Source organism: Lytechinus variegatus, chromosome 18, assembly GCF_018143015.1.
Source record: "Lytechinus variegatus isolate NC3 chromosome 18, Lvar_3.0, whole genome shotgun sequence".
In the NCBI taxonomy this organism is placed as follows: Eukaryota; Metazoa; Echinodermata; class Echinoidea; order Temnopleuroida; family Toxopneustidae; genus Lytechinus; species Lytechinus variegatus.
This window is the reverse complement of record NC_054757.1, coordinates 21,146,205-21,160,419: the sequence shown is the minus strand read 5'-3', so window position 1 is coordinate 21,160,419 and position 14,215 is coordinate 21,146,205. Positions and strand designations below refer to the sequence as shown.

The 14,215-nt window shown below is 37.1% G+C and overlaps 1 protein-coding gene across 2 annotated transcripts in view; it reads right to left on the bottom strand.

Annotated features, from left to right (window-relative positions):
- Positions 1 to 654: 654 nt before the first annotated feature.
- The window catches only part of LOC121431791 (bromodomain-containing protein 4A-like), a 34,679-nt gene continuing 21,118 nt past the window's right edge, over positions 655 to 14,215 (bottom strand). For both annotated transcript variants that reach the window (XM_041629492.1, XM_041629493.1), the window contains exons 4-9: positions 13,452 to 13,545; positions 6,696 to 6,778; positions 5,601 to 5,761; positions 3,971 to 4,105; positions 2,700 to 2,755; positions 655 to 1,909 (exon numbers count right to left, since the gene is read on the bottom strand). In XM_041629492.1, the coding sequence (XP_041485426.1) occupies positions 933 to 1,909; positions 2,700 to 2,755; positions 3,971 to 4,105; positions 5,601 to 5,761; positions 6,696 to 6,778; positions 13,452 to 13,545 (1,506 nt within the window). In that variant the 3' untranslated portion in view covers positions 655 to 932. The remainder of the gene's footprint in view (positions 1,910 to 2,699; positions 2,756 to 3,970; positions 4,106 to 5,600; positions 5,762 to 6,695; positions 6,779 to 13,451; positions 13,546 to 14,215) is intronic.

Here is a 14,215-nt window from a genome sequence, read left to right as displayed (position 1 = left end):
ATTTTTGTAAAGCTCGCAGAAATCTGTTGGCGCAGAAATGCTTGTTTTCTCGCTGTGTAAAAGGGAAAGGCAAAATCAAACTTACCCGGCGAAACATTTCTCATCCATTTCCCTTGCACTTTTAGTCAATAGAAATAAAATGGACACATTCAAGCATTTTGTAACAATTTTGCCACCCAAATTGAAATTTCAACACTTAGTAAGAACAACCTTTACCCTTTTTTGTGCCAGCTGGATCTGAGGCCATTACTGAATCTGAACAAAAGTTTTTATCAGACATCTCCAGCATTTTTTTCACTAAGTTTCTATTTCATTTAATTTTATTTCATTTAAAGTGGGTTCACATTTCATTTAATACTTGTTTCTCCACACTTTTTCCAAGCTTGACAATGATGAACAAAATGAAAATAAAGCCTAAGCCGTTTTTTCATGTAAATCACAGCTCAGTGTAAAGCAAATATCGTCACGATGACCTCAGTGTGTGGGGGAGTGGGGTGGGGCTCAATGCACTCTTCAAAGTGTTTTGGGCAAGGAAACAACTAAAAAAAGGTAAAAGATATCAAATAAATTTTACTAGCTAAATTCCATGTGTTCTTCATGATTAACGTCTACTTTTATTCACTTTGATTCGCATAACTATTTAAAAATTCTGCGCAAATCATTTTTCACTAACTTTTCAAAGGTGAAGTGGTGCTCACTCAAGCGGAAATATTTTTCGACAGTTATATCGCATTTTACTTAAATGGATCTGTTCCAATGTTAAATTGTGGAAAAATCTTCAGGATATTACAAATATATAATTTTACAGGAATTTTCCTACGTGTAAACTTTTTTGACACGCACTGTAGATTAAGATATATGAACATCCTGTGCGATTTTTCCCCCTATAGTAACTTGTTAAGATTGATTTCCACTCTTAGAAATTCAGTGTTTCATGAATGATGTGGAGCCCCTTGGCTGTTAGGGGTCTTCGGATCCTGCCTAAAGGACTGCATCATGCGTGGATGGAATGAAGGAGGAGGGATGGGAGGCGGAGCAAAGTTGGAGGACGAGACCGGAGCTGCGGCGGTGGGAGCTCCCATCTTCGGAGTGAAGAGTGTCTGGCCCTGGAGGTATTGGGCCTGGATCCATTGCTGCATTTGACTGGGTGCAGAATATTGTGGGGATGCAACTGGATGCACCTGTTGGTCCATCAACGGGGGTGGTTTCTGGGCCTGGTCACCCTTTGGATGCACCCCTGGAGGGGGAGGGGGTGGAAGAGTCAGTGGTGGTGGAGGGATGCTGAAGAGAGAGAAGCCTAGTGAGGGCGGTACTGGTTGATTGCTTGGCGGGTTAGTGAAGGCATTGGTTTGTGCAGTGCTTGAAGACTGTGGCGGAGTGGCTGAAGGAGCACTCATGAACGGAGTTCTAACAGGAAGGGGAGCAGCACCCCAGGACTGAGGGGGAGGGGGTGGCTTCAATTGCCATGGCGGTGGGACACCCATCTGGGGACTGGGTACGGATGCACTTTGTTTGAGAGATGCAGCCCCTTCCATCTTCCGAGCTGAGAAGCCCTGTTGCTGCATCACCTGCTGCAGGGAAGGCTGAGGCGGCGGCTGAAGACTCGGGGGAGGCTCTGTGGTTTGTGGATTCTGGAACATTGGTGGAACACCAGGAGGGAAGCCTGGAGGTCTCAGTGGTGGAGCACCGTGCCACTGTCTCGGAGGGCAGGGGACATTCCCTCTTGAGGGACCCATGTTGGGAGGCATCCATCCCGGTGGGTTTGATTGTCGTTGCATGAAACGGTGGTGCTGCTGATGGTGGGGACGTGGAACAAACGAAGGAGGTCCAAATTGAGGAGGTCTACATGCAGCCTGCCTCTGGAGAGGAGGATGTGACCGAGGTTGGCTTCTTTGGCCATGGAATTGGTCTACAATATATATATATTAAACAAAAGAAAATTAAACAAAAGAAACAGAAAAGATAACATTCTACATATCTAAAATACAGATCAAATGATCACAAATCAAAAGTGATTTAATCTTTACAGATGTAAACTCTGGAAGACATATATGTAGCATTATGGCACTGGCAGTAAACTCTCTGGAGGGCAGGGAAATTTTCGTTGTTGAAAATTTACAATTGATGGATCAGTTTTATCTGCAGCAAATCAATCTAAAATTCTTAGAGCACACAAGCAATTGACTGCCCATTTGCAATTAATTGCAGGACTTATAACTGATTTTTGGACCAAAACTTTGACTTGCAACCGACTGACTGAAAGTTTCTGGCAATGCCCCATAAATGAGTCTAGCTGTAGCTGTGTAATACTTCTGTCATTTGAATGACCCATCCTATGACCCCAGGAACAGTCCGTCACCAGTCTAAAGTGTTTTGGACTTTACTACACCATGACACAAGTGTGCATCTGAACCAGTGATGGACAGTTGCAGAAAATGAAAGACACCCTTGTCAAATTATGATGCACCATTTTCAGATTTTGACGCATCAAGGTAAACTGACCAACATTGATGCAACCCATGGGCTAAGTTGTGGTGCACCAAATGAGTACAATGACTTGACCCTGAGAACTAATTTCAGGTGCATGGCCGACCTATGACGCACCATTCCCGGGGGGTCATCATGGCATTGGTCATATAAAAGACATCAGTATAAACCCATTTAAGAATGCTAACAAATTGTATGCAACCGATAATTACCTTGTCTATTTCCATGTCTCCATTGCCCATGTCCATTTTGAAAGCCGTCATTCCTTCTAAAATAAAAAAGAGAAAAAAGATATAACATAAATAATCAAACCTATGATTTTACCAAGGATCAAAGCAGCAGAGAGCATGAGCGGAAAGGGAGGGATTTTCACTCAGTGTCTTTTTTCATACATTAATTTGTTTCTTCATAGAAAGCAATGGCAGACGGGGAAAGCACTGGAAGCAATATTTGTTAAAAATCTTCTTTTTTTTTAAATAAGTGTGACAATGAGCAATTTACAGTAATGGAATACTTAAAAAAATAATTCCTCCCTTCATTTCATTATTATTATTCTAACTATTATTTTCACTATTAATAATAGTCATTCATTTATTAATATATTTATTCATTCATTCATTTTATATTCATTTATTTATTTATTCATATTTGATTTATTTGTCTATTCATTCATTTATCACTTACTACATTCACTAATCTATTTATCAATTTATTCATTATCATTATGTTTTCTATTTTTGAGGGGGGGGGGCTCATTCAACTGCATTATAAATTTTTGAATGTTAAATTTTGAATGTTAACTGAAAGTCTCCAGGAGAAAGGGGCAGACAAATGATATACAGGATTGTCCATAAATGATTATTCAAAAGTCACGTCCACCCCAGTAAAATATTGATTTGAATATATAGAGAAAAATCAAACTAGCATAACACTGAAAATTACATCGAAATCGGATGTAAAATAAGAAAGTTATGGCATTTTAAAGTTTCCCTTATTTTTCACAAAACAGTCAGTGATATGCACAACTCTGTGACATGCAAATGATGTCCATCACTCACTGATTCTTTTATTTTCATTGTTTGAATTATACAATCTTTCACTTTTTATAGATTTGACCATAGGGACCAACTTGACTGAATCATATAGTATTAAACAATGCTAATTCCACATGTTCAGGAAGGAATTAATCACTGTTTCACTTGACAATGAGAAAATTAAAATATTTCATACAATACAAAAGAAATAGTGAGTGGATGATGTCATCAGTCTCCTCATTTGCATACCAACCAGGATGTGCATATAACTGTTTTGTGAAATAAAGAATTGAACCTTCAGGATATACTGTAACAATTAAAATGCATATTGATAAAGTGTGATACAACTTTGTCTCCCTCTTTGTTTAAATATGGACATTCAGATTTACATGGCATTTACGCGAAATTTATCCATGCGTAATGCATTGTGTTCAGCAATGATAACTTACCCTTGAGGAACTTTCCTCTTCCTATCTTTCTTCGTTACATTCTTTGCCAAGGCCTCTGCCTCATCGTCGCTGAAATCCTGGACGTCTTCGGGGCATTCCTCATCGTTCTTCCACGATGCATCTGAACCACGCATCCTGAGCATCAGAGATAAATGATGAATGTTTATGAGAGCAATCGACAGAATACTTCATGAGGTCAAAGATGAAATGATCCATTCAACTCAGCTCATTCATTTCATCTTTCACTTCAATGAAGTATTCTGTCCATTGCACGATTTTGGTTTAAATGACGCCTAAAAATTGACCTGTTTTTCATATGAAATTTAGGAATTTCGATGCAAAACATGCTCATGCAGAGCGAGTTCGGTCTGCTGATTGTTACATCATTACAACATGCGCGCTGGAAAGACGAGTAGTCCCTGCAGCTTGCGTGCGCGCGTGCAATGGACAAAATCATATGGATCCAAAATTGCACAGTTGATGACATCATTGCAAAATGGGCTGAAATGAACGATATCAAACAACCAATAAAATCACAAGGATCTATCTAGGTGTCATATGAAGAAAAATGACAAGGGGCACTGTCACATGGAGCTTAGCGATTGATTGTGGGGGCGAAAGGTGTCAGTGGGTGAAGTTTCACACAGAGGGAAGTTTATGGTATGTTGCTATAAGGGAGCTTTCAATGTCAACATTTCCTTCGAAGCACCGTTTCCCTTGAGGGCAGTGATCAGAATCTGTGTCCCGTCACACAAAGATTAGCGATTGATTGTACGTTTGATTTTGATGACTGATTGTATATTGCAGTCTATGCATTCAATTGTGAAAAAAATGTTCTACAATAGGTTTGTGTTACCAGTCCCCGGTCTTAAAGTTTGATATTTTGAGGGCAAAGCCACTATTTCACAGGGCAATTTTCTTTAGACTATAGCACAGATTAAAAAAAATAATTCTCCAAGGTCAATGAGAAGAACACTAAGGCAAGTGGAAGATCCAGAGGGGGAAGGGCACAGCTGGCCCATGCTCCCCCCCTTGTAAGGCACAATTAAAATCTGTAATGTGAAAATGCCATTAAAACAGAAGTTTGCCCCACCCCCTTTTGGATTCCTCAGGAAAATGTGCCCCCCCTTTCGAAAAATCCTGGATCCGACCCTGATTAAGGCCAGCCAACAGGCAATTTTTCCCTTTAAATTTTTGTTTCTACTCTTTTTCAACTTACTGCCTAAATCTGCAACATTGGATACGTTTTAAAATTGCAATGAATGTGAATTTTTCAGAGCTTTTTTTAGTTTGCAGAGCTCTTATGAGCATTTTGGGGTCAAAATTGCCCGTGCCCTGTGTATTTTTTTGCCTGCAACAGGGTATCAATGACCATGGATTAAATTATGCCCTGAAAAATGTAGCAAAGATTGTCGATGCACAGTGTTCTATAAGTTTGTCCTTATCAAAGAACAAGATGGTATTAAAACCTATGGTGAGTGGAGGCATAATAATATCACTCTGGGTACAACTTCGCAACTTGGAGTTCAAAGTGGGACTTAAAGTCTCAATGAAATTATGGTGAAACATCTCACCCAGATCATTGTATCTCCTGTGAGAGGTCGTTATGGGCAGGTTTCACTGTACTTACTTCTTGAGCTGCTCTGTGAAGACATACTGAGTTACATCCACATTCTTGGGGGCAAAGAAGGCCTCTGTTTTGAGTTTGATTCCATGCTGCTCGATGTCGGATGCATTGTTGAAACGGACAGAGTAGAACGGCGAGACAACAGGACCAAACAGTTCATATACCTGAAATAAGATAGTAATTAATAACAATGACATAGCATTTATGAGGCGTTATCTCATTGCATAGCCAATGGGGAACTGTACCAGGCTATAGCTCTAGCTGTTTAAGGTGTTGGTGCATTTACAAAATGAATCCTGCCAAGTACCCATTCACCTCCCCAGGGTCACATGCATCACAAAGTGGATAAGTTTCTTGCTGAAGGAAACTACATTGTACACCATGGCTGGAAAGTGAACCTTTGACCCTCTGTTTCAAAGTCAAGAGACTAATCCACTGGGCCACAATGCTCCACATACTTTAAATAAAACAATGGAAACGTATATCAGTGTATTTGAAATAAAAATTTCAGCAAATCTATCAAAAAAAATATTTTACTTTGTTGTCAAATTAAATTGATCATCGATTGAGCCTCTGATTTGTTTTTGATTCCAATGTTTTCATAGATCTTCACAAAAGACACACTATCCCGGCCATAGCATTTTATATTTCCTTCAGCGAGAAATACATCCACACCATGCTGCACTCGACCCAGGTGAGGTGAATGGGTACTGGCTGGATGGAATTTCTTTGAATGCTGCGAGAAGTAGCTTAGTTTAGCTAGGGGAGAGTCTTAAGCACTTTACAAGGTGGATACCTGGAATCACAATCACTCGCTGATGACCATTCAAGTGTCAAGGGCTGGACCATCCCTTGCTTGGTATGTGTGCACGCTCCTAGTCCCATATACGCAAGGCTCAGAGTGAGTATATAATGCTCCACACCACTCTCTGTCCTTTGTCGCTTGCATTTCTTTATTCTTATTCTCAAGTCAAGGTCACTTTGAAGATTGAGTGTTATGGATTCGCTTTTTTTCAAGTTGATCTTTCACTCTTTCACACTTCTTGCAGACAATCTTTTCCAAGATTCACAAAAGAATTCAAGAAAGAATTCCCTTACCTGACCCAGGACTGATCTATCTGGTTTGAAAAGGACAGTATCCATGTTGAGGGCTGGTTTATCAGGTTCAGCTTGGATGATCACTGCAAGAAGAATACAAAATAATAAAATGCAACATTCATATAGCGCTAATACAAATGTTTCTAAGCGCTGCATACTATACCCCGGCTTTAGCACGGCTACCCTGATCGGGCGCATCAAGCATTCAAGGAATTTCTTCCTACCGGGTACCCATTTACTACACCTGGGTCGAGAGTGGCAAATGCAGATAAACGCCTTGCCAAAGGATGCTAGTGCTGCGGTGGGATTTGAACCCTGGACCTTGTGGTTCACAGTCTGGAGACTTATCCACTGAGCCACAACACCTCTACAAATAGAGGGTATTTGAATACAAAATAATAAACTCTATTTAACGTTAAAGCCTCTTCATTTACTATCTATTGTCCACGTCGGACGGCATTCGGACACTAATGAGTCAGAAAGGAGAGGATCGAGGGTATTTGAATTCCAGTTCATCGTGGCTTAGCCGTGAACCAGAATAGCCTGGTAGTTAAGTCGCTGCCCGGAAAGCAGTAGATGGCAGGTTCGAATCCCACTGGTTCCAATTTTTTCTGACTTATGATTTTCATTACAGATTTAGCATGCAATCTTAAACACATAAGAGTAATGCCAAAAATTTGTTAACAAACTCTGTTTAACATGCTATCTACTAGTACCAGGTGGCCAATGTATAAAGCCTATGGCCCGTTTTCTGAACTCCGGTAGACCGTGGTCTAACTCTGGGAATCCTTTAACGGTGAAGACAATTATCCCTTTTTCATGCTTTCCAGACAGTTAAGAGTGATTTGAGAGTCGAATGAACCGATTCTATGAACCTCTGTTGAGAGATTTATGTCGCAATTGGCTCTCCATAGTTAAACCATAGATTTAGATCAGAGTTTAAATTAAACCCGACTTCAGAATATGGGCCTAAAGGTATTACAAATTTAAGTACATCAAAGGGTTAATACTGCATACATGTATATCCCTCTTCTATAAACAGGGGTGATATTCTGAGGTAATTTTATCTTTAAAATATTTTATTTTATCTCTTAAAATGAAATTGGTATTCTGAGATGAGATTTTATCTCTCACATAAAATTTTAGATTTTATCTTGCGTATAAATTTTATCTTGCGTATCTATAGATGATACGCAACAGAACAATGCCTGCGTACACATACCCATCGCGTATCTGGACATTGCAACGCGGGTGATGTGCTTGCGCCCAAGTTACTTTGAAGAAAAAATAAAATAAACTTAAAAGAGGGTAGGGGCTATTTTATCTCCGCGATGGTGATTTCGTCAATATTTCTAGGTGAATGAACTCAAAATGTTGACAAGAAAATGAAGAAGAATTATATACATGTATTCATTGAGAACAACACCTTAAAGTTATCCCTGTACAATCAGGAAGTATTTCATAATAGTTTTCTTGACTAATATTGTCTATGAAATGATGCTTGAAAAGATGCGAAATAGACTTCGAAAAAAAGAAAAGAGTATTGTCATTTTTGTTAAAAAGAAAACTCTGAAAGACGCGCAAGCGTATAGTGCAAGCGTATTTGGAGTCAATAAATTGACGCAATCTGACTTCTTTGCCACACCTTCTAGCGCAATGGATTTTCATTGGTTGAGAGATATGTGAGAGCTATAAAAGCGCGTTTCTAATTGGATATTAATTTAAAAATAGGTGTGTCTTACAGAGATAAAATGAAGATAAAATTGTTCTCAGAATACCAATTCGGAGAGATTTTAAGGGTATTTTATCTCACTGATTTTAACGGAGATAAAATATTTTATTTTATCTGAGATAAAATGGATCTCAGAATACCACCCCAGATCTTTTTATGCTGCAGATGTTTGGTACCAAGGAGTCTACAAACAGCACTATTTTTCACTTTTTTAAAACCATCACTATTCTTAGACTTACATTTTACACAAATATAGAAAAAAAATTAAAAAAAGATATTCAAATGACAAAAGAAATATTTCATGAAAATATTACAAAAGCAATTGCAATGTACAACTACTGTACAGAGTGTACTATTGTTTAAAATAGCATCAGGTTATGATTATCATAGCTTTTATCTTTCGAGTATTACTTGACGGCATCATGAAGCACTGTACTTTTAGAACAAAGGGTATTAAGATTGGAAAAAAATATGATAAATGAAAATTAGAAAACATCATAGCAACAAAGTTAAAAATGAGAGAAATAATAACAATAAACACAGCATTTTAGTAAACTATTCTGAGGCATAGAGGGATGGGGGTATTACAAAAAAAATTGTTTGCAAAGGGCAAAGGTAATTTTTATAGAATGAAAGAAATACTTATAAATTGGAATCCTCTTTTCCTTGAAAACAAACATACATGAAAAATAAACAAGAAATTTTGAAGGTAAAAAAATTATTTCCAAGTAGTTTGATGACATGAAAAGGGAGGAAACAAGATTGTATGTACAACTTATCATCCTGTCAATGAATGCATCAACTAATCATGACATTAAAGTGGTTCTAATCAGAAGTTTTCATGGAATCTATGCAGATCAACAGAGCCGATTCCTTGATCTTTCTGCAACATTTTATTGAAGGAAATGCCTGTCATAACATTTGCCTACATTCTATTTCCGACTTAATATTGCAGGATTCCCCTCCAAGGACAATATTATTATCAATGATATACAAATAAGTGAGGTAAAAGTGACTAACAACCCATTCACACCACAAAGAAAAATGTTTTAAAAATCTTAAAAATCTATTTTAAAAGTTTGTGAATTACACTTAAAGTGCCTGTCACTAATCACATCCATCATTAGATTAAAATGTGTATGAAGGGGAGGATGTAAATTTGTAAAATGAAAATGTGTTTTATTTATTTTTTTGACAATTTGATGATTTCACATGAATCTGAGGTCAGATAAAAAACAAATATGCGTGTTTTTGTTTTCATATGAAGCAAATTCTCATGCATGGTATGAGCTACATGTTAAGCTTTCAGGATGTACAGTTTACATGTATTTGTTTTTATCTATTTGATATGAAGTGCTTACAGAGTCTTTCAAAAAAGGAATATAAACAATACAGAGAGATGGTGCTGAAAGCAAAGACAGAGGAAGGATAGAAAATATTATTCTAAAAAAAAAGGAGCAACAGGAATGAATAAACAACATATTTCATTAATGAAAGAAAAAAAAGTTTGAAAAATATGTTGTGTTGTAAACAGAGCACTGTTAAGACGTGTGGCCTTCATTGTAATTCATAATGTGTAAAGGAAACTCCTATTCTATTCAGGGTCAGTACTTCATAGTTCATAATAAGATTTTTGGTCAATTGCAAGTGTATGCTCATAATCAATCTGACCCATTTCATTCAAGGTTTTTTAAGATAAAGTAATAAAGGCCCCTTGTCTTGCTTAGAGTTGCAAGAAGTAGATAAGAGATTAAGGCCTGTATTCTGAAGTCAGGTTTAACTTAGACCATGAACAATTCTCTGTGCTAAAATTATGGGAAGCCAAAAGTGTCAAAATTTTAATTACATTGTATGTTTCTTATGTTGACTGTGCTCTTTCCTGATTCACCATGTCCATGTCCGGGCAATGAATGAAAATCTAGACTCATTACAACAATTTGATGTATCTAGCGGTTCCTTTGATGACAAAATGCACGTTGTCCTCTTCCTGACAGGTCACGCAAGTAAGACAAGTAACCAAACAAAAGCAGCAAAAATATTTTCACGGCAAGACAAAGAGGTATATTTGTCATCGGTATGGATTTGCTGCCATGGAAACTTGTATTAGTAATTAATATAAGGGGTGAGTATACTGCGATGACTTACTTTGCTTGAAGGACAGACTTAGCCGTGTATTGGGATGGCTTTAGTACATCCCTTGACATTTTTATCAAGTTCACTTTGTATTCAATGAATTCATAAAGATATCAATTTCAAATGAAAATGAAAAAATGAATTAATAAAGGAAAAATATAGGCCTATGCTGGCAAATTCACATCAGTACAGGTTTTTCAAATCTAAACATTACATGGAGAACTATTCAAATCAATTTACCAAACCTCTGATAATAATAATAATAAAAATAATAATAATAATAATAATAATACTAATACTAATAATAATAGTAATAATAATAATAAAAATAATAATAATAATAATACAGTGCACGTATCTGCTCAAGGCGCTCCTATATTACCCCGGCTAAGCTAGTCTTCCGATTCTGGTGCGCACAGCTTTTTGAGGAACTACTTCCTGCCGGCACCCATTTACCTCACCTGGGTCGAGTGCAGCAGTGTGGATAAATTTCTTGCTGAAGGAAAACATGCCATGGCTAGGATTCGAACCCACGCCCCTGTTTGAAAGGCCACAGTCAGAACCACTAGACCACGGCGCACCCACACCCAGTAGTCAAAGGTCAAATAATAACAAATGCAAATCGACCATATTTTACCACACACACCCAAATTTTGTGCGAGGAAACGTAATGCGATCATTCCCAATACTAGTACAATGTACATTGTACTAAAAATGCACTATCAAAATGAAGCATTCCTTTGCCACAAAATTTGAATGTCAGTGGCCCGTATTCTGAAGTCAGGTTTAACTTAGACCATGGTCTAACTCTGTGTTGAAATTATGGGAAGCCAAATGTGTCAGCATGTTTTATTAAGTTGTATGTTTCTTATGTTTACTGTGCTCTTTCCCGATTCATCGATGGTGAAGACAATCATTTATTTATACTTCCTAGACAATTACGTATGATTTTACAGCCAAATGAGCTGAAATATGATATCTCTACCGTTAGTGATTTTTATATAACAATTGGCTATCCATACTTAATCCACAACTTTAAACCCGAGTTTAAGTTAATCCCGACTTCAGAATACGGGCCAGTTAGTCTAAATTTAAACCACCTTGGTGAACTCCACCCTATAGCCTACTACAAGAATATGTAGTTTTAATCAAAATACAATCTAACACATGTCTCTATCATATGAACTTTATTAGCTTTATGGAATACTACATTACTTTTATATTGTTGTTCACCATTTTGATAAAAAAAAAACATTCCTTGAACACCACCATTCCGTAACTACCAGACAGAGTGGAGTATATTTCTCACTTTAAAACATTCCTTGCTTTCAAAGGCTCTCGCTGGAAAATCAAATTGATGTGATCAATGAGAATGCTTTTAAACTTGGACGTCTCTCGCCTGCCCAGACGATCACAGCGGAATAACCTTTCAAAATGCCATATTAGCTTTGAAGGCATAGCCGTTCTCGAAGTTGGAGTAAGATTTTTTTTCTTCATTATATGAGTCAAAGTGAATCACTCGCTATGAATTAATGATGCTGTCTAGATATCTGTGCTGAAGGCTATGTCTGCGTTGCAAATTTTGTTTTATGAAAATTCATGTTCGACAATGCCTGCAGTGAAAATGAACCATCCTTCTTCAATTTTTGAGTGTATTTAAAGGGGTACTGTGGGCTGGAAATCTAAAATTCACAGAGCAAAATGCTTTCATTAAAATCTGATAACAAATAACAAAGTTATTGAATTTAAAAATTTAGCAATATTTTGTGAAAACAGTTACATGCACATCATTATAGATATTAATTAGGTGGGCTGATGATGTCACATCCCCGATTTCATTTATCTTATGTTATTACATGAAATCATAATTGTTTGCTTGTTCATACATATATGGTATGTCCCCCTTATAATGAAATAAGTTGCTGTAATGGATATTCTAATGCACTTTTGAAATCAGTTGTCAATCCAATATTTTTTAACTCTTGGAAAAAAAATTGAAATGACCTACATGTAATTTCATATAATAAAATACAATGAACAAGTGGGGATCTGACATCAGTTTGCTCATTGAATATTCATGAAGACATGCCGAGAACTGTTTCACTGGAATAATGCAAATATATGAAAATTCCATATCTTTGTTATTCCTTGTCCGATTTCGATCAAATTTTCAGTGTGTTGTTGGTCTGATTTTTCTGATATTGTGCATGTACAGTGGTGATAAAAATTTAGTGCACCCCACCAGAAAATGAACATATTTGAAACTTTCAAATATATTCATTTTCTGGTGGGGTTCAGAAGGTGTTCAAATAGTGCCTTGTCTCAGATATCTAATTATGAAGTCAGGTGATACAATATCGGTTACCCTTCGTAATTCCGAAAAACGTAAATTGCCTATACCTCGATGTTCGTTAATCCGAACATTTGTGGTGTTATTCCGAAGGTTCGATAATCTGAAAACGAAATAAGGTTCGATGTTTCAAAGGATCGTTAATCCGAAAACGAAATAAGGTTCGTTGTTCCGAGGCTTCGTTAATCCGAAAACGAAATAAGGTTCGTTAATCATTTCGTTTTCGGACTAATGAACCTTCGGAATTATGAACCTCATTTCGTTTTCGGATTAACGAACCTTCAGAATTAGGAACCTCACTTCGTTTTCGGACTAACGAACCTTCGGAATTACGAATGTATGCGTACAATATCACATTCAATAAAGTTTGTTTCCATAGACTCACTGAACATTGCAGTGCTCTTGTCTACATTCAGGACTCAGCATGATGGAGTGCATTTTGGGTGATGGGGTTCAATGATTTTCTGTCGAATGGAGAATGAATTTAGAATTTCTGGAGTCATAAATAGGCAAAAAATATTTTGAGGGATACCATACTTACCAAGGGATCCGATGATGCTTGACACATGGCCAACTTGAATGAGCTCTACAGAAGGAGGGAGCGAAATCTCAAGATATTCCACCTCCGGCAGTCTCTGTCACAAAGAAAGAATTCAAGTTCAAAGGTTATCAGAACATTTCTTCAAAACACTAGTTGTATCTATCATCTTTTTTTCTTTTTAAACTTCAATTTTCTTGAATAGATCCATTCTCATCTAGCAAGTTTTTAGCACCGGTCTCTCTTGAATTGATTTTGCAAACCAAAGATCGCTTTGTGAGCATTTCTTTACATTCTCTTTTTAAGATCAGTCCCTATTAAAATGTACATGTACATTGCAAAATTATCATATTTAATTGGAACCAAATAAAAAAAAAAACGAACTGTTTAATTAGTGATTTAAAAGCTAAATATGAACATAACAATAATTGTTCAAAAAACACTGAAGTAAACACTTAATGCAAACTTTCAGGCTTATAATATTGATGTTTTGCTAATATTCCAATGACAAGTGGAATGCCTCTGCCCGTCTCACCTGCATCACGCGATTCAACATAGCAGCAGTGCTGACTTTGAAAACTACTATAACTCGCACAAGATGTTCAGTGATACTTGGTTACTCTTATTTCCACGTTTTATGAACTAGACCAATACACTTACAGAGATAGGATGGTAGTTCAACAAATACCCCAATGTGGCCAAAGTTCATTGACCTCACATGACCTTTGACCTTGATCATGTGACCTGACACTTGCACAAGATATTCA